Consider the following 23552-nt stretch of genomic DNA (forward strand, 5'->3'; position numbering starts at 1 on the left):
ACGAGTTATTTTTTAGAAAAAATAACGGTAACGGTAACAAGTTATTTTTATGAGGTAACGTTGCCAATCCTGTATAAATTTTAAGCAACAACGTTATCTACTGATCTTATAGAGGCATACCTGTATTAAAAGATTAATAGGAAGGGGAAGTAAAACATATATAAACACGAAATCGACGACTGTTTCCCCTTAGGAATGGGCGTATCGATATTCTAAAAATTGTTTGGAAATTGCCATTTAGATAAAAGAGAAACGATTTTTTTTTTACAAAAGATCGATTTGAAATAGCTTCGTAAACGATGTCTAACTGATATTTTGCCATGTATTAGTTAAACATCGTTTTTGAGGCTATTTTAAATAAATCTTTTTGTAAAAAAAGTCGATCTTCTTCATTTAAAGGACAATTTTTAAACGATTTTTAGAGTGTCGATACGCGTATCGCCCATCTGTTTTTACATCGTATAATATAGTATATATATGATTCCCCTACCATCTTTGTCGACTAAACTATTGCACGTTGCAGCGCTATCTGTGCTATCGTTAGTTGTACGTTCTACGTTGTGAGAGACGGACGCATAATGTGGAAGACCACGACCGTGATCTTCGTTCTTGCCATTGGCATAGCTCTTTTATTCCGGTAAGTTCTAGTTATAAACTCATCTCTTATACATCAAAATATTTTTACAGAATAAAACATCTTTGATTGGTGAGACTTTTTTCTTTTTTTCATATTAAAATTATAAATAATTAACTGACAGTCTCTATGTGTAATTCAATCATAAAGAGTTAATGTTTTCAATTTGATTGTTCGCAGAACCGGTCCTAAAGATGTACCGGACTTGCCCGAGACATTCTGGGGGCCAGAAAGAAATAAAGAAGCTTCGAAGGAAATACGACCTTTCAGTATTGCAGTGCCGAAATCGGTAAGTTGAAAAAAAGGTGTTATTTATCTATTAAGGCAAATAATATGCTTTCAAGACTGTATTCACTACGCCTTTATATACTGATTCCTTACGTAAGATATCATTAACATAAAGTACATATAATATTGTAATTAACGTAAAGTACATATATACATGTATTACGCGTTACGTATTACGCATTACCAATGCGTACTCGCTCAATATCGCGTCACACGGTGCTATCAGTATTACTATATGTAATATAGTTGATATTGTAATCTTATTGTTATTATCTCTTATTGTTATTATCTCTTACTAAAACCGTAATTTCTATTAAAGGAAACTAAAGAATTAGAAGTTATATCAAGAACTATTACATAATCGAATACGAGGAGTCCGTTTTCACGATCATACGTCGTAAACGTCAATTTATCCTTGTTGCTCATTGAATATTAAGTAAAGACAAATGATACTTGCGAGTGTGTAAGCGCAAGATAGAACCCACAAAATAAAAAAAAAAAATTATTAGCAATATTTGTACTTTGCAGTCAATTAAAGTAAGCCGCAAAACATTACATATATGTATAATATGTATATATGTACTATAGTATATATATAGTGTATATGTATATATATATATACACATTACTCAACAAAAAATATTATAGGAAATACTATTAAAACGCTCAAAATTGCACAATTTTTCGACGAAAAATCATTGTAGACAAAAAGCTAGTTTTAAAGCTTGAAACGTGTACTTTAGCATGCTTTCAATCGTTTTTCAAAAAATTGTTATCTTCATTTCAGTACAGTTTAGTTGCGGTTTTAAGTCTGATAAAATTTCGGTGCGTAATTCAAAATGACTACAAATATGGAATATATGTATGTACACACACACATATACATATATATATATATATAGTACATACAATTCATATAGAATTATTTAAATATTAACAATTCAGAGCTTCAACCATTATGGGAGCCTTTAATTTCTATTTTCTAAAAATCACATTGTTATATTTTTTCAAAATTTCGTCGGAATTTCAAAGAACCATTAAAATGAGTCTTCGTAGAAGAACCGAAAGAGAAACGCGTAACTATTTTCGATTAAAATGGAATTTCTTGAGTAAGGTAATTGATGACCTAAATGAGCGACTCAAAAACAGAAGAGAATTGGTAGAACCATTGGAGGATGCTGCATGGACTTACGGCATGAGTACGACTTACTTAAAAGATGTTCTTGAATATTGGAGCACGAAATATAACTGGTCTGAACGACAAGCGTTGCTCAATAAGTATCCTCAATACATGACCAATATTCAAGGTAATAAAATCTTTTTGTTCGACTGCGGTCTTTTGAACGAGTTTCGTGATGGTTTTATGATTGTTGAAAGAGTTGTTCCGAAACAAGTAGCGGCATCGCGCTCATTAAGTATCTCATCTACTCTTCTTTTTCTTGACATTTCGTATTTCCCTTTTGTCTATTGACTATTATTAGTGGAAAATAATAAATGCCGGCCCAGATAATCTAACTGCGGTCATAAAAGCCCCGTTAGAGTACTTTACAAGTAAAGGACAAGCGGTTCTATAATTTATAGCGCGTTAAGAATACTTTATTGAACAGAGATACGAAGAAAATATATATACAATATTTTCATTAATTTTATGCCAGAATACAAAATACAAATACATATATCGTACGATTAGTTGATCTTTGATTCCGTGAAAGAAACAATCGCTACTTTATATGTATATGTGCTAATGAAATTTTATTCACAAAGTATAAAGCTAATTGAATAAATTGATGTCTACAGGTCTGGATATACATTTCTATCGTGTAAAACCTGATGTTTCGCGAACGAAATTAAAGGTTTTTCCACTGTTAATTATTCACGGTTGGCCGGGATCGGTGGTGGAATTTCAAAAAATTATTCCTCTGTTAACGACACCGCGTCCCGACAAAGACTTTGTGTTTGAAGTGATCGCACCTTCGCTTCCGGGATATGGATTCTCACAAGCGGCCGTACGACAAGGATTGGCCCCTCCGCAGGTAAAGTTTACAGAAAAATGTCCAATAATCTCATTAAATAATATTCACGCCCATAATTAGCAATTAGGCAAACTATTCATTTTCGGAGTAGTCGAGTACGGGACGCGATTGCTTTGAAATAATGAGCGGAGTGATATAAATATAAGAGTAACTGCTGAGATTTTAAGCGAAAGAACGTATTGTTAGTCTCAGAGAGCAACCAACATCTTTCATAGCCGTTCCATCACTCATTTCATAGATAATCAGCGCTTGTTCTCTAAATAATTCTTAATATTCTTTATAATAAACAGTTTTTTATTGAACAGTATTACAGGAAATGTATTCAATAAAAATTGTTATATTGTATACTATACAATATACATTCTAGTAATTGAAATTTCAAATATTGACATCACATGTTTTCCCACGTTATCTAAAATACCACTGTTATCAAGCGTGATATTTCATAATTTTATATTAATAGTAAATATCAGTTGAAGAGATTCTTGATTGTAATCAACAATTGCACAATTCTCGTTGAATACACTGTACTTTTCTTGTAATATTATTTAATAAAAACTGTTTATCGAAAAATACAATTACTTTGAAAACGAATGCTGATTATACGGAATTACTTACTTTTGTGAAATCAAGTTTTTTCGCTTAAAATTTCGACAAAAACTAACAATATGTATATTAACGCTATCAATCGTTTGTCATTTTCAGATAGCTGTTATATTCAAGAATCTTATGTTGCGCCTCGGTTATGATAAATTTTACGTGCAGGGCGGAGACTGGGGCAGCGCTATCGTTACACATATATCTGCTTTTTTCCCGGATAAGTACGTATTTTTTACATTTATTGATGATGACTTGCTAATAATTCAATGAGATTTAACGTACGTAAGAGAACAAAGTACAAAAACGACAATCTTTTTTTAGTGTTCTTGGCTGTCATTCGAACATGTGTATGGGTGTGATGAAGTCCAGTATGCCATGGAGAATGATCGGTGCGCTTGTCCCATCACTCGTTGTCGAGAGCGAATATGCCAATAGAATGTATCCTTTGGGATATCACATGAGTCGAATCATTGAGGAAACAGGATATATGCATATACAAGCTAGTAAACCAGATACTATAGGTATTTGACATACGAGTATATGTGGTCAAAGTTAGACGTTCAAATAATACATCTATATTAATACATCTATATTAGATAATAAATAAATTGATCTCAATTATATACGATTGCACACATGCCGATTAATTTCGGGGGATTTTGCAGCATAATTAAATTAAAAATAATAATAACTGTCCCAAATTAAACTAGATCGATGCTACTAGCATCTTAAATTAAATATTATAAAATACTTTATCTTTAATTTAATTTTTAATATTACAATATTTGTAGGACCGTTAGTATTCAAACAATGATTTAAATAAAGGCCGAATGACGGTGAAGCAAGATTTAGGTTGCTACAATAATGTGTGAATTTTATTTACCACGTATATAGTTTTCTTTAATCGCGCGCCGAAATATTTTCAGACTTTTTACAAACGCAACTATAATTACCGTAGTAATATCACTATTTAAATTGACACGCAATCTAACAATATTTGATGCTTATAGCATCTTATTGGATCTTAATAATATGTTGAAAGACATATATTAAATTTTAACGATTTGTTATTAATTAATGTAAATTAAATTCTAATTATTAATAATAAATCAAATTCTGTGAAAAATAAGATTGCGAAGAATATCACAAGTTAGCATTTCGTCCCAGTTTCCACTACTAGACTCATCAGTAAGGTAATGTAATGGAAACCTACCTTAGACTTAGATATTAAGATCCAATAAGATGCTATAAGCATCAAATATTGTTAGATTGCGTGTCAATTTAACTAGTGATATTACTACAGTAGTTATTTAGAGTTGCGTTTGTAAAAAGTCTGAAAATATTTCGGCGCGCGATTAAAGAAAACTACATACGTGGTAAATAAAATTCACACATTATTGTAGCAATCTAAATCTTGCTTGACCGTCATTCGGCCTTTATTTAAATCATTGTTTTAATTTTTAATAATTTAATTTAATATAAAAATTAAATTATATATATGAAGATAAAGTCTTAGATTAGATTATATAAATGTAATATGTCAATATCTTACTTCCGTATTTAAAAACATTTAAATATACATGATTTGAAAGATTTGAGAATTTAAAGACTTGAAAAGTAATTGGAAAATATTTTTAAAGGTGCTGCCGTGGCAGCCTCGCCAGTCGCATTAGCAGTATATATTTTGGAAAAGTTTAGTACATGGACGAATCCAGAGTACAGATTTCGAGCGGATGGTGGTCTCCTCGAAAAATATACTTTAGATGAGCTTTTAGATAATATCATGCTTTATTGGATTACCAATTCTTTCACTACAAGTGCACGACTTTATGCCGAACAGTTTACGAAAGCTCATATGGGGAGCGGTATCGATGAGTACGTTACTTTTTTAATTACAATTCTACTTTTGTAAAATTTTTTTTATATTTAAAAGAAAATAATAAGTTTTGTGTTATTTTTCTACTGATAAGAGTACGTTCAATTTCTAGATTGCCTGTTGATGTGCCAGTAGCGTGTGCGGTATTTCCTTACGAGCTAGCTTATCAACCGAAGAATCTCCTTCGTGATAAATTTACTAATCTGATACAATTTAATCATTTGCCACGAGGGGGCCATTTCGCTGCATTTGAAGAACCGGTTCTCTTAGCGGATGATATCTTCGATTTTGTATCCACAGTTGAAAATATCAGGAAGAAAAACAATGCCAAAAATATGCCAAATGCAGAGAAAAAAATAAAGGAACCTACGAAAATTTAAAAAATATTTAACTATGCTATTTTTTTTAATATTAGAAATAATAATATGTAAAGACACTAAACTTGGTGGCTTATAAAACAATGTTGTATTTTTTCTAATTTTGTATAATATGGATGTTTTGAATAAAATACCTATTTTTCTAATTCTTTATATTCGATACTATTTTCGTATCATTATGTATTTAAATTTTTATTTAAAGAACTATTGTTTAAAAAAATATTTCTTAACATATGAAAATTTCTTTATTTTATTATTTATTATATGAATTATAACATTTTTCTTATCTAATTTAGAAACAAAAGCATGTTTAATTAAAGTAAAACTTTTATCTTGACGTCTTCAAGCGTCTATATGGCGCACGTGTCAGGAATACACCTAAAACTAAACTGATTAGAATTTTTAAGATAATCATGAAAGCATGTTAATGAATGTATCCATGTATGGTATTGTGGTATAATGTTGAAGGTTGTAAAAAGATAAGTATTGTATTCTTTCTATCCAAGTATTGCAAACTCTATAAAGCTAGCAGGAATCGGCAGAATCAAATCGAACCTATCAGAAATTTTAGTAGTCATTTTGTATTATGTTACTTTGTACTACCAAAATCAATTCTATATTATTTGCCTTTTTTAAGAAAACAGTGGCGCTGCTAGTTTAATGTTTAAGCTGACAAGACCATTAAAAAAAACACAAGAGTATAAAAATTAACAAAATTGAATTTGTACTATTATTTGTACCATTAAAAGTAAAAGTTGATTTATTAGCATTCCAAACTGGGCACATTTGAAACATTATAATTTTTATTTTTTGTAAGCTGACAAATAATTTGTATTCTACAGATAAAAATATGAGACATGTGTATTACTAAAAAAAACTGAGACTTTTTTTGTGAAATTATTCACGATTGTAAGTTGCAGAAATTCATAAAAAAAAACATTGCTTTATTATGTGCATTGAAATTATTATATCGTCGTATAAAACATGCGAGAGACCGATTTTAATGATCTTAAATTGTTCTATGGATGGGTTATTTTTAATTTATCATTTTCATATCAATAAATCATTTTCCATTTGTTTACAATTGTTATTAATATTTTTTATCATTAACTCATCAATTTAAAAATTTTGCAAAAATATCATATTTTCACTTCAATTATAAAGTAACTCTGAAAATTTCAAAATAGAACTCGAATGGATTGTAAAGTTAAAAAATTCTATTGTGTGACACAACGCAGTTTTATAAAATTTTTTCATATACTGAATATCTATCTACAGCGAAATTATAGAAAATATTGAATCTTTACCAGAAAGGTTCTTTTAGGATGTAATTCTCAATAAATGAGGAGCAGATTTTTTAAATACATTTTGTAGTGTACACACACACGCACGCACGCACGCACGCACGCACGCACGCACGCACGCACGCGCGCGCGCGCACCGAAATGTTTATGTTCTTTTACATATAAATTAACAAAAATGCTTTCTGATATCTCAAAATAATTTATAATAATATAAATCCTTCAACACTTGATACTAGGCACGCCATCTCTAGTTAAAAAATAAAATTTCAGAGAAAACGCATTTTAAAAGTCTTTTTCAATATCTGTTCTTTCGTATCGTGACCGTCGTGACTCTGGGAAATTGAGGCTTTCCGACCTATTCACAGATGACCGGACGGCTCTCGGTAGGCGGCAAGCAACAAAGGACCCTATAAGAAGTTGGTAGAGAGGGCAGCGACAGACCCTTCCTGATCCCCAAACGAGACGCATGATGCGTGCAAGTGCGACGAAAACAAATTGTTTGTGTTAAATAATTGATACTCGTAGACTTTTAATCTCGATCAGTTTATTTTTCGGTGTTACTACAGATACTGGGAAATATATATCTAGTGTTGATTAAAAACTGTTCAAGTGAAATTAAATTGAAATCATATAACATTAAATTTTGTGCTGCCTTTCGTAAATACAAGGAATATTTTCACGTATAACATATGCCTATAATTCCGTACATAAAGTAAATTTTAAAGCAATATAATTTTCGATCTTTTCCTAGATTGCGTTTCAAAGAAAGAATTAATCAGATGATTAATGGGAACAATCTTTCAATGCAAAATTATAAAATTATAATTAAAAAATGCGTTGGAATAATTAGAATGTGTTTTATTAAAAATTTCCAAGAAAATCTTTTAGCTAATCAGTAAAGAGCAACAAACGCATAGAACGAAGAAAGGCGTCACAAGAGAAAAGAGTATTATTTGTAAATAAGTTTTCGGAGTACCCTGGGGTACTTATCATGGAACAAGTGAATGAATTTCGAAATTATTCCCTAAATTTCATTGTGTTTTCTAGGGAAAATGGAATAATTCCGGATCGGAATTCATTTCGACATATGATGGGTATTCTAGGGTGCGTCCCAAAACTCGACTCTGTCAAGTCCTAGTATCTTTTATCCTTGTTTTACATTCCGTGAACAAGGAATGATACTTAGGTTGACAGTCGAATTTTGGAACGCAATCCTGGATGGCTACAAGACACGAGATACGAATAAATGAAAGTTATCAGCTGTTTGCAAATCGTCAATCAGTCGCGTGTATTATTAACTTGTTTCTCCGCTGATGCAGCAATTTGTCGTCTATTAGTATTATTACGTAATTGCAATGCAGTTAGAAACATTGACAGCGTCAGTATGATACGTGAAGAGTTGATTTTATTTCTTCTCGAGATCTCGAAATTTTCCGCGCAACAATCACATTGACAAAAAAGTAAGATGACGTCTGTGGTTATACGTATCGTCTGTGGTTACATGTGATTTCTTTCTTTGTCAGCAAGGAACATTGGGCTTACCGCGTGTGGGCCGTGTGGCGACAAATTCCAGCCGACAGCGTGGGACGATCAGCTTGAAACAAGAGGGAACCGCGTCGACCACGTGACGGCATAAAGTGCAAGACGCCGGCGCGGTGTAATCATTTTGTTCCGGCGATATGACAGGCGGGAGGATGGGAGCAGAAGGAGACCCGACGACAATAATCGTCTACGCGGATGTTTACACGCAGGAAACGCCGAGCACGTCCGAGCATGAGCTCAGGTGAGTGTGCGATATATGTGTGCAAGCGTCTGCGGATAGACAGATGCGTGCGTACGCGATAAACGTGCGTGATGTTACTCGTTCGTTACGTCGAGGTTACGTCGAACTTGCCGAGTACATATAAGTATCGCTCATCATTAGCCAGTGCTGTCATTTGCCAAGAAAAACGGTCACTGACCGACGAATAAAAATGAGTAAAAACAAGAATTAACTTAAGTGTATAAACAATTACGATTGTTTAACGTTCCTTCTTTTATTTCGTACAATATATTACTTATATCTTGAAGTGGCGGGATATGTAAGTTGATAAAAAAACAATTCGAAACATTATCATTGAATAAACATTTCTTCATAGATAAATACTTGCTGATGAAAATAATAAAAGAAAAAGAAAACAATATAAGAACTGCGTTCATAAAGATAAAACAATATTATTTTAATTTTTTACTTTCTAATATTGCTTTTAATACGTGCATAAAATAATCGAAATGAATTTTGAAAGTTTTTGATAAAAATGTGATTTTTCGTTGACTGTAGGTCGTTCCTTTTATAAATATAAGCGGGATAGAATTTATAATTTTTTAGCAAGCATCTGTGAAACTTTACCTCGGTTCCAAAGGTCTAACGGACACAATGCACATACAAAAGTTTTCTGTTACGGTCTGTTTGACATTCGTGGTACATATACAATTCGCACATGGGCCGGCGCCGCCGTGCAACGTGATGTGCAACGTCGAGGTACACACCTTAACATTAAATATCCCGTCCTTCCTTTTGTATACCGATATCTCGTTCTCGGCGGGTAAGGGGGGGGGTAATATTATGTGTCTCCTGGACACTTTGCGTAACTTGACACGTGCTAACTCGACGACCGAATGCGCGAATTTTCCGAGAAACTAATGCTTGCACAGCGCGATTGGATCCTCTCACACACGTGCCAAATGACGTAAGAAATTAGTTTAGCGCTCTTCGAAATAGCAGACTAAATGTAGTTGTCAGAATCGCGTATTTAAATGTGGCAATGGTGATTCGCCACGCTGAAAGCTGGGAATTTCTGCACGCGAACGTGAACGCTAACAAATAGCGGCTATTATAATTTGTACGGAATATATTCTTTGGGAGACGTTGGCACAGGAGTTCCAATTTTTCCTCGCACGCTTCTCTCGCTTGCTTGAGAACCGGTTTCATATCGACCACGTTTACATGCGCGTCTCAAAAAGGAGGCGCGACGTGAGCCGAGAAAGGAGCGTAAGGTACCTTTCGACGAAGCGCAAACACTTTATTTGATATTCGGCAGCGTGAGGAGAGGAAACGGAGAAATCCCGGCGCGAAACGTGCCAGAGAATTGGATATAACCGAAGAATCTGGCTAATAAAATTGCAACGGTTTGTAAATAAGTATATTGCAGTGTACTTGATATGTTACGGTATGTGAATCTGCCATCTGCTCGATAGTGTGATTATTTCCATGTAATTCCCACGTAATTTCCGAGCTAAATTGGGATCACGGAAGCTTTTGTATCATGGCTGAATTAAATGTTATTATGTACGTCAATTAAGCACGTATTAAAAGAGATGTTTATGTGTTGCAAACATAGTTGCAAACGAAACTGCAGTGCGTCGCGTTTCGATTTAGCCGTTAAAAAAAAATACGAAATGTTTTCGGAAAAATATCGAAAGTCATATGATTATCGTAAGCAAAAAAATATGCAAATGGAAGACAAGAGATCTATTTGGGAAGTCGAGAGAATAAGCCTCTTTGAGTAAGTTTTCTTTTTATCCGGTCTACACAAATTTACTTTTAATCGCGTGCTTTTAACCGTGACTTGTAAATCGTAGTTTATCACGTTTAACGGAATCAACGCCGAATATTTGATACTTCGTTGCGTGCATCGAGAGATTACGTGAAAAGATTGAACTCTAGCAGAAGTAAACTGTTGCAAAACAGATTTAATCGAATGGTTTTATCTAAAGCGACCAGTTCACCTTGACCGTGACTATAATTATACATGCCAATCTTTTGCTTAAACTGCGAAGGCACAAGAATCTAATCAGATGTTATATATCTTTTTTACATTCGTTCAAAAATGCGTTTATTCTACACAAAGTGGACAGTAAGTTTTACTCCAATCTTCGTATTATTCAAAGAAAAGAATTTCTCACCGAGTACCATTTGGTTAATTTATGTTAAAATATGTTCTATCGAAACCGACAATCTACATTATGGTACTGCGTAATCTATATTGTGGATGATCTATTAGATCTACAACTTAATTCTTGGCCCTTTTTACCAAGTTTCGATATAAAATTATAAACAAACGATTATTAACCTAATTAAAGTAATCCCTTTCACTTTCCACATATTTTTGCCATCTTTCAGGTAACTGTCGGATTCCGTTTCGAAAAAAAACCTTTTGTTTTGAGTTGATGAATTCTATGATAAAAAAAATTGAAATTGCCATCACGAAATCTTTGAAATTACTTTTTACATGTACTGTACGACACAGAGTTTTCCTAAAGCCGAGCAAATTATTTCTTGAGCTTCCGCGCTTTATTTTTCTTCAGCTAGAACACGAAAAGGAAGCAGTGTCTCAAATGCTGCTTTTCGAACGACACAGTTTTTACTATTATTTTTTGAGGTTAGATTCACAGCACCGATACCTATTGTAACTTATTTTAAAACTTAAAGTGACGCTCCAAAATAACTGTGGCAAGAAAAAGATTCAAATTTGAATAAATTCCATAGTCGATTGAATATATTAGGAGCGAGAATTAAGTTATAAACTTGATACCTTGTAGTAAGCTACATATTGAAAAATACTTCATTTAATTTTCTTTCGAAATGTTTAATACAATATATACGCACAAAAAGAATTATTTTTTAAACTATTTAAAAATTTAATTTAGATCTCTCTCTAGGAAAATAATTTCGCTGTCAAAATAATTACATACACAGAGAGAAAGATTTTTGAACTCGAAACTACTATTTACGTTTATTTCATTAAAACAATGTAATTTTGAGTAAAATTATTTTGTTTAATTTCCAAAATTTAATTTGAACGCAATCATACATTTCTTAATTTAAAGAATTGATTTGGTTATTAGGTGTACAAATTAATTCTCGATCTTTTTTGAACAACTTTGACATTTATTTATAAAAACATAAATATTAGGAGTATAAATAAGTTTCCGCCGTTTGACAAAAGATGGCGCCACCAGTATGTTATGATTAAAATTATCAGCTGTAAAAATGTCATATCGTAAGGTTGGACATCTGGCAACAACATAACCTTGAAATATTAGCGATTTGTATCAGCATTATATATCTTTTTTCGTGTGAAAATGTCGAGTTTTGAGCCGAATAAGCGTCATTTGCGGGAACAAATTAATTTGAAGAAATCTGCAGCTGAGGCGCATCGATTGCTTGTAGAAGTATATGGTGAGGCTGCCTTAAATGAGAGAAGTTGCCGTGAGTGGTTTCAAAAGTTTAAGAACGGTGAATTTGACGTCGAAGAACGTAGTTTCGACGTTTTTTGTTTTTTCGACGTAGAATTCACCAATTACCAAAAAGATGGGAAAAAGTAGTGGCTAGTGATGGACAATACTTCGAATAAAACATTAGGTACCGTTCTTTCACAATAAATGCCCAATTTTTGATGAAAAAACGGTGGAAACTTATTTATACACCTAATACATACTCCATCTTCAAAGTAATCTCCCTCGCTATCTATACATTTTTTTTCATCTCTCAAACCATTGCCGGATTCCAGATCGGAAAAATGATGATGGCTTTGAATTAATGAATTTATCGAGACTTTTTTCGAACTGACTTGAATCGAGAATTAGTTAGATGATGTTGTAGGGCTCAAAATAGGTGATAATCCGAAAGAGCTAAGTCTGGAAAATACGCCGCATGAGGGCGAATTTCCTAGCCTAAATCGAAGACGGTTTCCAGAGTGTTTTTTTGCTGTCATTTACACGAATCAATTGTTGCTGATAGATCTGTTGATCAGCAGTCTAACTATGTCGGAGCAACTCATAATCACGCCCTTCTAATCCCACCAAATGCATAGCAACACCTTTTTTTACATGGATGTTCGGTTTTGCCATGCTCGTTAACGGCTCACCTACTGGACGGACCCATGATTTTCGCCTCTTAGGATTTTCATACAATATTCACTTTTCGTCACAAGTAACAATTTTGTGCAAAAAATTATCTTTCTTGAACCTAGAGAGCAAAGAAAGAGTAGTATTGTGGCGTCTGCTTTTGTTTTCGGGAGTGAACTCATGAGGAACTCATCGGGATCTCTTGCGAATCCTCTCCAGCTATTTTAGGCGATAAGAAACGTCTTGTTGGGTTACTCCAAGCGTATTTGCAAGTTCTAATTACGGTTGGCAAGAATTTTCGTTCAAAATTTCCTCCAATTCGTCTTCCACTTTTGATTGACCAGGGCGTTCACGATCCTCAAGGTCGAAATTTCCTTCTCGAAACCGTTGGAACCATTTTTTACACGTACTGTATGCTACAGCATTCTCGCCCAAAGCCGAACAAATCATTTCTTTTGCCTCAGCCGCGTTTTTTTTAAGTTGATTCGCGAAAAGAAGGTATAGTGCCTCAAATGTTGCTTTTCGAACGACATCATGTTTACTGCTGATTTTTCAAGTTATGTTCACAGGAGGATCAAGTATTGTACCTTATTTTAAAGCTAAAAGATGGCACTTCAAAATGACTACAGAGGTGGGGGAAGTTCAACTTAAACATTCAAGACGTTCTGAGGTCGTTAAAAGGTAGGGGCTGAGAATTAATTTGTACATCTAATATAGACTATTCCAATATGACTACATTTATTAAATTAAAAAGGAATCTTTTTCAAGCATAATGAGAAATACTGTAAAAGTTTTGATATTTAAGCTATCACTTTGGGCTATATAATTTTGGTGACCTAATAAAATCATTTTTAGATGTTTATCTAATAAATTTTAGATATTTTAGCAAAACCATTTTTTCTATATTATTCGTTAATAAAACTGTTCTAAAAAAAAAAACAATCGAATCGAATGAAATGTAAAAAAATTGATTGAATGTTTGCATGCATTAGATTGAAATACACGGTAGTGCAAATACTAGTAATTATAGATGTACTCTGTTCGGTTTGACTAATACTATCAGAGTATAATTACTGTGTATAATAATGCAATTGTATATTTCTCCGTTCTACGCATCGTCAACAAGAAGTCAATTAAAGACCAGTGTGATGATACATTTCCTCGAAATTACCTTAATTTATTTACCATACCGTTAGCGTGCGATCTTTCGTTAGACTTTCGCGAAGTTAATTAACACACAAGCAGTATATAGTCACGTGTTAAATCCACGCAAACATCATCGCTTAATCCTCTCCTTTACCGTCTGCGTCATGCGGCGTTACGATACGCACATTCACATTGCATGCCTATACAGTTACTCGTACCGTGACACACAAAGCTGAATCTCTCTCTCTGTTTTAGTTGCTAGTTGCAGCTGCTCTCTTATTGTTGATGAATTTTATCCGTGCAGTTTTCACGTGAATTTTTCGCGGGAATGAGATCGCTTTAGATTAAATATGCATCGTGCGATGGCGGAACTAAATACTCGACGTGTGTTAAGAAGACGTGAAATTAAAGAGACGTATGTTTGTTAGACGCGCAGTGTAATACATGACTATATACGGTGCATGTAACGATTTTCGATTTGTCCTTATCCGTCGAAATATGTTCGGCCACGGTAAATCGCGCGGTCATGGCAAACATAAAAAAGAGACTAATAGTAAGAAACATCACATTCGCAACTGGATGCACTCGAAGAAAAAGAAAAAGAATGAGGCTAACCTCTTTGCGTAAGTCCGATTAAGTGTATTTTTTTTTATTTAACTCTATTTGCTATACGACGATCGTTCTCGCGTTTCGCAATCCGTTCTTTCGTCGAGCTCCAGAAAACTGAGAACTGCGAGATAACCTGTTATTTTCTTCTTATTATTTCGGTGACTTCGATCTTCCGCGATGTGGAAAATTTGGAGCTTATATATTATTATACCTAACGTCATTCGTCGCGTTTCCATTGTCACGAATCGACGCGAGAACCGTTTTCGTATGTTTTCTCTACGATGCTATCCTGATGATTTTCAATTCACGCGGCAGCTCCACGTTCCACGAGTCCCTTGTCCTGCGTAGCGTGCGCGCGCGTATTATACGTGCGTGCACACGCATCTTCTGCGTGGTTGCTTCAGCACGACGGCGAAATCGTTCGAGATGCCTTTGTGGCTGTGCAGTTACGATCGTATCCGTCATCGATCGCTGCGATCGCGACCGTACCAACGGCAAGAGTGAAGCTCTGTAACAATACTTGTATTACCGTCAACGGGGTGCCGGCTGAATGATGCGTTTTAAAAATCCGTTGTGGCAGCATGGAAGCTACGAGTAAGTCGAGAGGGAAAAGAATTTTCGGAGTGAATAGCTTGTAGTTGTAGGTTAAGCTGCCCTTCTCTCATCCTGTAATCCTATCACGTGTTCTCTCGATTGGACGTGGTCGAATTCTTTCGGTATCTTGCAGGAACGACCGGCTCGCACTGGCGCCGGCGAGTCAAAACCTGATACCATCGACAAAGTCTACTCACCTAATCGTGTCTCTCGTCTATTCAATTTATTACTATGAGATATCCTACCTTTTGTTATTTGTTTTATCGATGATTTGTAAAGGCTATTTATTTTTTTATACACAATCACAAAATTTAAATGATTGGCTAATTAAATTAAATGTCTTTAAATTAATTGATTAAATTAATTAACTAGCGTAATTTTTAGTTAATTTAAGTGTTTAATTTAAATGTTTAATTATTGGAAATAAAAGCATAACTATAAAGGGTTATAGGGATAAGACATCTAGTTAAAATTTTTTTAATTAAATGTCTTTTGGCCCACACTCAGCCTTTTTATGTTTTTGTTAATTATTTGCAATATCAATTGAATAATAATTATTAATAATAATTAATAAAATAAATAAATTTAAATGTATTGTATATTATTTTTACGATTGCGCATGTTAAAATAAGTTGTCAAAAATAAAGATTAAAAATGTCATTATTATTAATATTATATAAAAGTCAAGATAATATATTTAGCAAATGAATATATAGACGAGAGATTAATGACTTTGAACAAAGATTAATTAGGTTGACAATATACTGTGACAATTTTCTTTGAATTCTGTGCTTCGATCAATACCGTACAAAGGTTGGTATTTGTAAATACTCCATGAGAGGAATCGTAAATGTGATCTGATGATCGGATTCAGTGATTTCAAAACTATGTTAGAAGGAACTTACTTCGGGGTCGTCTACTTTCTCTCCACTGACCATTTTTTTGTGCACGCACACATGTTCACCGAATATAACTTCACAAAATGTTATGTAATAATTACAATATAATAAATGTAGAAATAAATCTATAAGAGAATCCCTTTCCTAAGTTTACTAGTATTTACTAGAATTCTCTTTTCTAATTACAATTTCTGGAACAAGTCTAATCTTATTTAAAATTGCAAAAATTTCTAATTTTTAAATGCAACGAATTACTTACAATTTTTTTATACTTTGTCCTTTTCTTCTTTTTTTTATAATATAATAATTTCAATGTTTTAGTTGTATTTTTGCACTTGATTATTTGTACCTCTTTCTACAATTATAAAAATTACTGCCCGAATATTGCTTGCAAACAAATGCAAAATACTTTACCTTTTTTACTTAATGCCAGATACAAAATGCAAAATAATCAAAAACATTTTAAAATTAATCTTTAATTTCGGTAGTTTTAATAATTAAATGTCCTTAGAACGTTAAATTAATTAATTTCCGTCTCCGCGTTAATTGATTAACTTTTTTCTGAAATTCGATCGTTTCTAGTATTTTATATCGTATGTGTGCAATTTCTATATACGGCACTGTCGTATAACACGTGTAAAGCTCACCCAAGGGTGGGATAACATTCTCAGGGTTCAGGTCGAACAGTTTCACGACGACCGTTGACGGTGCACGGTTGCAACACTCATTTTGCAGTACCGGTATGCGTTTCGTACAGTCAGCATTTTGATTCAAATTTTCGGTTACGTACAATTTAATGTTCGGTTTCGGTTGTTTCTATATGTGGAGAAGTGATATAACAATCATTAAAAATCATTAAAAATATTTTACATGTATACTAAACAGAAAAATTATCATTTGTAACATAATATATATTTGGAGCACGTGTAGAGTCATGCTCTTATTAATTTATCAGCACTCATTTCATATTAATTTAATTATTTTACAAGTCAACTAACTTTTATCATTAATATTCTAATCACTAGAAAATAAATTGCAAGCTAGAGAGAGAGAGAGAGAGAGAGAAAATTAGTGTGATATAATTATACACGCACTGAGGAAAAAAATTGTTCATTTGATTAGATTAATTTAATTCGTCTTTATTTCTTTCAATGAAGAATTACGTATTTACCATAAATCAAATATATTATATCAAACTTATACATACATATATTTTTTAACGAAAGAAATAAAACAATTAAATTAATTTAGTCAAACGAACAATTTTTTTCAGTGTAGAGTAATGTTCTTAGCCTAGAAAAATTCTCGGAAATTTTGGAGCAAGAAATAGTTTTTTTCGGTTCTTTTTATTGTCATATATTTTCCAACTTTTTTCTTTTAACAATTTCAACATTATTATTCTGTACCATTTATCAATAGTTTTGAGACTTTCAAAATTTCTTTCACATACATATAAATATAAATATTCTAATAAGCAAGTAATTTAACAATAAAATTTGTTATCGTGAGATTTTTGTTAATTTACAGATTAATTTCTTTCTGTTAAATATTGAATATTAATAAAAAAAGGAACTAATTGATGTTAGAGCCTAGACATAATGAATAAAATAAGGATATAAATTATACATATACATATTTTTTTAACAAAAGAAATAAAGAAAAAATATAAAATTAAACATATAAGAAATTAACATTATTTAGCATAAAACTAAGAAGAGAGAGAGAGAGAGAGAGAGAGAGAGGTGAAGGTTTTTTTCTACTCTGACTTTTTCTAACTTCTTATCTTTAATATTCCATTTTCTCTTTATTCTATTCATTATGCCGAAACTTTTACTTTATTGAATAGAATATGCTTGTTTTATGCATGTGCATTCTCAAAGATGTGTTAACAAATTATATCTGTGTTATAGAATAGGAAGAAAAAATGTATAGGCACCAGAATTTTCAGTTCAAGAGATATATAGATGTACTTAAAAAAAAAACTCTTTTGTAATAGAAAGAATATATACTCTGTATGTTATTACGAAAGTTGTGTACCTTATTATCACTAAAGTTCTTATGACAGAACCTACACTTATAGTAAAAATAGTATATTATTTATTGATTATTTCAATCACAGCTTTATTATTAGTCTCAGAATAACCATTTTTTTAAATTTATCTATTAAAAAGAAAATAAAAATCTGGATTTTTTAATTTTATTATCCAGAAAGAACGATTTTACTAAATCTAAAGATTCGCTAGATTTAGATTTGAAAATAATTTTATTAGCTTATCAAAATAGTTATAAGAATTTGAAGCATAATAAATAAACATTATTGCAAAAAGTTCTAACATTTTAGCAACCTAAAATGGGGTTTGAATACCCCCATATAATATTGTATATATAATTGCTTTGATGATCCGATAAAATTGTTTAGATCTAGTTAAATTTTTAGATACTATTCAACAAAATCTTTTTGTGTAAATGAAATTAGTCTGACTTGGAGCTCATTGTTAAAAATAATAGGAAATTGGACTTGTGTAATATTATGTTGCGGAATTGATTACCGTTATAGCTGTTTGTATTTCATCATAAATATGTTGCACGCATAGTATAATGTATCCATTTGATTATACGATATATGTATTCCAAAAGCATTTTAGTTACTATACACTTTCGTATTTTATTCGTTGAAAATTATATTCTACCTGGGAACTTAATTACCGGTTTTTTAATTTAATTCACGCGATTTTGTCAGCGGAGCTGTAATTGTATGCACGTCACACACTACTGATTCTTACCTTGACTTTGAGTGCTCGCAGATTTTTTCCAAGAGCAATGTTGTATATTAATAAAATGAAGAATGTAATAAAAGAACGCGAAAGACTAAAGTTATCACGTTTGCTATTGATTATATTATCGTTGTTTGCTGGTCTTCGATTCTTCAAATATAAAAATAGCAATAATAATTAAAAATTTTGCAGTGAAAACGTTTTATTTGTTATTTTAACATATCTTAATGTATTGAGACAATAATATTCTGAATTATTGCTACGTAATTTTCACCATTTTGTCTTTTTATGTAATGTCGTTTAATTATTTCATGAATATAACTGCAATTGAAAAAAATTATATACGAAAAAAATCACGTTAGGTATATGCTCCATCAATCGGTGTAGAAAAACTTGGCGCATGATCGTAATTCTATTGTCATATACGCATGAAAAAACGAAGGTTACGCATTGACTGCGAAATAGCTCTTTTGTATTGACACGAAATATTTCAGCTGCTTCGTAGCACAGCTGTAGTTTTCTCTCCAAGTTTGACCTAGGCGAATACAATTGATGGGGGGATAAAGCCTAGGATTCCCGCAATAATGTATAGCTAAAACTTATCGTTTAACGACGTCTAACGCCACATGGAATTTTTTCGTCTTTTCTTGCAATCATATGTATACATTTTAAAGAAAATCATAAGTTTTCTGACAAATTATTAACTTTTTAGTAACTAATTTTAATAAATAGTATAAATTATGTTTTTATAGAAAGCGCAATTCAAATGAGTTCTCAACATATATCTTTTATAAAATTAATGATAAAAGAAATATGAATAAAAGAACGTATGCGTATATTGCTCGGAATAAAATCTGTAATACTTATTTCAAAACAAGGCTAAGATATTTTCAAAGGCTTTAGACTATATTTTTTAAATTTTTTTTCGAAAAAAAGAGGAAAGATGGATTTGAGGTAAATGTTCTTCGGGAGTAATTAATTACGTTCACAATCACTAATTAAATTTTGATCAGCAATACGATATGCAACATAGATCTAGTTAACGTTCATTAGCTTTTATTAACTGACAGAATGTCGACGGTATTCAGTCCGCTAACGCACTCCACGTGCTTGAGACTTGATCAATTGGGACGTAATCAGCGCGAGCGATGTACCACAGATGTGACATAGATTATATACGTAATCATAATAAGTCTTTTATGACAAGATTTCTACAATTGTTTACACAAAGTCGCGCATAACAACGAGCGTATATTTAGAACGTGGACTCATGAGTATACATTTAACAGCCTAGGATGTTCTACAAGGAGAAGCCGATTGCTCCTGCAGTTGCTTCGTATGTTTAAAAAATCAGTGAGAATGCGAAAGGTGATTAGATTAGATGGTTCAGATAAAAGTTACATCATACAGACTGCGACTGCGTAGGAGTGTGACAGGAGTATAGTGTTTCAAATACAAAGTGCTGCGGTAAAATTACAGACATTTCACGTGACGAAAGTTGGACTTGCGAAATATGAAGCAAGTGTCATTTTATTCCACCCTAACCGCGGAGGAAAGGACTCGAACGCACCCTTGCAAGAAGACTAGGTGGTAGGTTTTCTTTTCCCGAGAATCCCGAAAGCGTATAATCTTTCCGAATTCCTGCAATATTTCGGAAAGTTATTCTTCTTTATCTATTATATCATCTATCTCTGGCCGTAGCCCAGCGAATGTACTTAAGCTTATCTCAAACGAAATATGTTCTTTAAAAACCTAACATATTAAATTATGTTATACATTATATATGTATATATATATATGTGTGTGTTATGTTTATATAAATTCTTAATAATCGAATTTATATATGCATATACACAACTATATTCTTAATTGAAAATCGAAAGCGTCAATATATTGAGAAAAGTCTAATAATATATAATAATAATAATCAAGCCTAAATAATAACAATTAAAACTTCAATAAAATAATTTCAATCAAATATTCAGTTAATGTAACTAAAATTTAATGCTAATTTTACTTATATATATATATAATTAATTATTATATCAAACCTTAGTTACTATTATTATAATTGATTATTATTACTATATTTAATAATATTAAATATATCGCACTAATATACTGAATAAAATATACTTGGTAGCTTTTTACTAGCCTTTTTTAAATGTACAAATAGTGATCTAACTCGCTTTGTGTAGAACTTCAGAAAATGAATTAATCTTTAATTAATGTGAGCATTTCTTTTTAGCCATTAGAAAAATGAATTAGACTACATTGAAAATAAATCCCTTTTGTTTTAGTGTGATAATGTCCTCTGACGATCAATCATCTCCGACGCAGGCATCGATATCTACAACGAGTTTCGATGTGCTGGACAATGCAAGATTGGAGAAGATTGATATATCTCCCATCATAACGTCACAACCAACAAAAACCGTAGTTTCACAAGTCACGAATACCGATGCCGATGTGATAGAGGAAGCAGTGCCAATCGTGCAAACAACATTACCCATGCCAGAATTGCAACCGAAAATTGAGAAGAACGGTATCGAGATGAAGACGAAGAAATCTTCTGACGAGCCAAACGATGACTGTCTGATCAATTGCATTTATTATACTCAACAGTGTTGCGACTGCACAATAGTTTGAGATCATTCAACACATCTAGCTAAATAATACCGAAGAAACAGCACTTCGCGAGTACTCCGATCAATTTTGGAGTTTTAAGATGCTGCTCTTCGATACGAAATTTAGAATCTGACATAGTAATACGTATGGCGCGCCATTAGGATACTTTGAAATACATATATATAAGAAGTATATAATAATAGAAAAAAATTATACGGAGTATGACGTCTAGAAAATTTTGTAAATGATACGAATGAATGTGTGATGTTCATAATTATATATATATAATTTTTTATATTGTCGTTATTTAATCGAGCAATGACAGTACGATTAAAGACGATTAATAAGAAGTACAAGGGTAACTAATTAAGTAACATATTTAGAATATATTTCTGTGTGTAGAGAAAGTTGTACTTGTAATTTATGCAAATATTCACTGCCATTACGTGGTTAAAAATTGCATGGAAAGACAAGCGATTGTCTTTCCATGCAAGTTAATTAATAGTCTGTAAGTTTATTCATCAATCCTCAAAATATGTTATAAGCAAATTATTTGCTATACCATTACATGTCTTCCTAACACTCTGACATTAATGTTAATGTCAATGATGCACACAGTATTAATTGTGACAATCGTTTAGACATTTATATATGTTTACATTTTGTAAATTTACGAATTAAGAAAACCTGTAGTGATGTAGAAAAAGTAGATCTATGTGGAAACGAAAGTAACACAAGTAATATCAAATATTGATATAAGGATACATTTATTACAAACGAAGAATACGAGTTCTTATTTTTTTTTAATGTGTCCGAGTAATTAAAAATAGTGGTATTTCTATAGCGTAACTGATGATTAAATCGAATCTTGTTTTACAATCTTCTTCTCTTACTCTCATAGTATTTATTTAGGTAATCTAACTTTATGTTACCTGATAATATCTAACAGTATGTTACATTTTCTCAAAATACACTACTTAACAAAATTAAATCACTTGGTCCATCCTGCAAAAATAAACAAATTTCGAGATAAAATAATTTCGTCAAAAATTATCATATTGAGATTTTTAAAAAAGTATTTTAAAGCTTGAAATTCTACTATTCAGACCTGTACTTTAAAAATACCGTATTACTGATATTTCATAAAGTTACACAAACATAAATGAAGCTGCATTATATCTCAAAATTTTGTACGAAATTTGCGAAGTTTCACGGAGCCAAGTAAAAATTGTGCACAAATGCGGTTTACAGCTTTCGAAAAAGTGAATCTTCACCTTTAATTTGCTTTTTTGTTGAGCTCTGTATGAGTTTTTTTTTCACCGAGTTATTCAATGTTGAAGTAAAAATGACCTTTTTTCCTGATATTAAATGACTCTATAATTTTGTTAAAAAAGCTGTATAACTTTATGAAATATTAGTAATATGGTTTTTTAAAGTACAGATCTGTAAAGTAGAGATTTCAAGCTTTAAAACGCCTTTTTAAAAATCTGGATACGATGATTTTTGACGAAGTTATTCTATCTCGGAATTTGCCTATCTTTGCAGGATAGAACAAGTGATCCTTTAATTTTGTTGAGTTATTATTATACACGGATAAAATTATTAAAAACATAGCATGCGGATGATTAAATATTTTTAGCTCATTGTTTTTATGTTCTACAATAATTATATGAATCGATTTAATCATTGTTGCGTTGTTTCAGTGATACAGGAATTGTAGGCATTCCCAAATACTTTATACAAATATTATATAAGGATATATTTTGATACAATAATCGGAGACTGCAAGTATAGTGTAATTTATTCAAATTTATTCATAGATAAGGACTAGATTAGTTTTGTAATGTTACAACGTATGAATTTAATGTGGAGATAATACTAAATAATAATATTAATTTTTT

General features: G+C 32.0%; 2 protein-coding genes across 2 annotated transcripts; both read left to right on the forward strand.

The window, feature by feature from the left end:
* The first annotated feature begins 559 nt into the window (after window positions 1-559).
* LOC108779956 (juvenile hormone epoxide hydrolase 1) lies at window positions 560-5844 on the forward strand. Its single transcript, XM_018547527.1, has 8 exons — window positions 560-637; window positions 815-923; window positions 2037-2229; window positions 2720-2955; window positions 3661-3776; window positions 3877-4076; window positions 5196-5430; window positions 5544-5844. Exons 1-8 carry the CDS (start codon window positions 579-581, stop codon window positions 5809-5811), a joined length of 1416 nt encoding a protein of 471 aa, XP_018403029.1. The 5' UTR covers window positions 560-578; the 3' UTR covers window positions 5812-5844.
* A 2962-nt stretch (window positions 5845-8806) lies between these two features.
* On the forward strand, window positions 8807-21872 carry LOC108779948 (uncharacterized). The gene is made up of 2 exons (XM_018547520.1): window positions 8807-8895; window positions 21324-21872. The coding sequence occupies exons 1-2, from the start codon at window positions 8807-8809 to the stop codon at window positions 21670-21672; spliced, it is 438 nt and encodes a 145-aa protein (XP_018403022.1). The 3' UTR covers window positions 21673-21872.
* The last annotated feature ends 1680 nt before the right edge of the window (window positions 21873-23552 follow it).

The sequence above is a fragment of the Cyphomyrmex costatus genome, unplaced genomic scaffold, assembly GCF_001594065.2.
Source record: "Cyphomyrmex costatus isolate MS0001 unplaced genomic scaffold, Ccosl1.0 scaffold649, whole genome shotgun sequence".
In the NCBI taxonomy this organism is placed as follows: domain Eukaryota; kingdom Metazoa; phylum Arthropoda; class Insecta; order Hymenoptera; family Formicidae; genus Cyphomyrmex; species Cyphomyrmex costatus.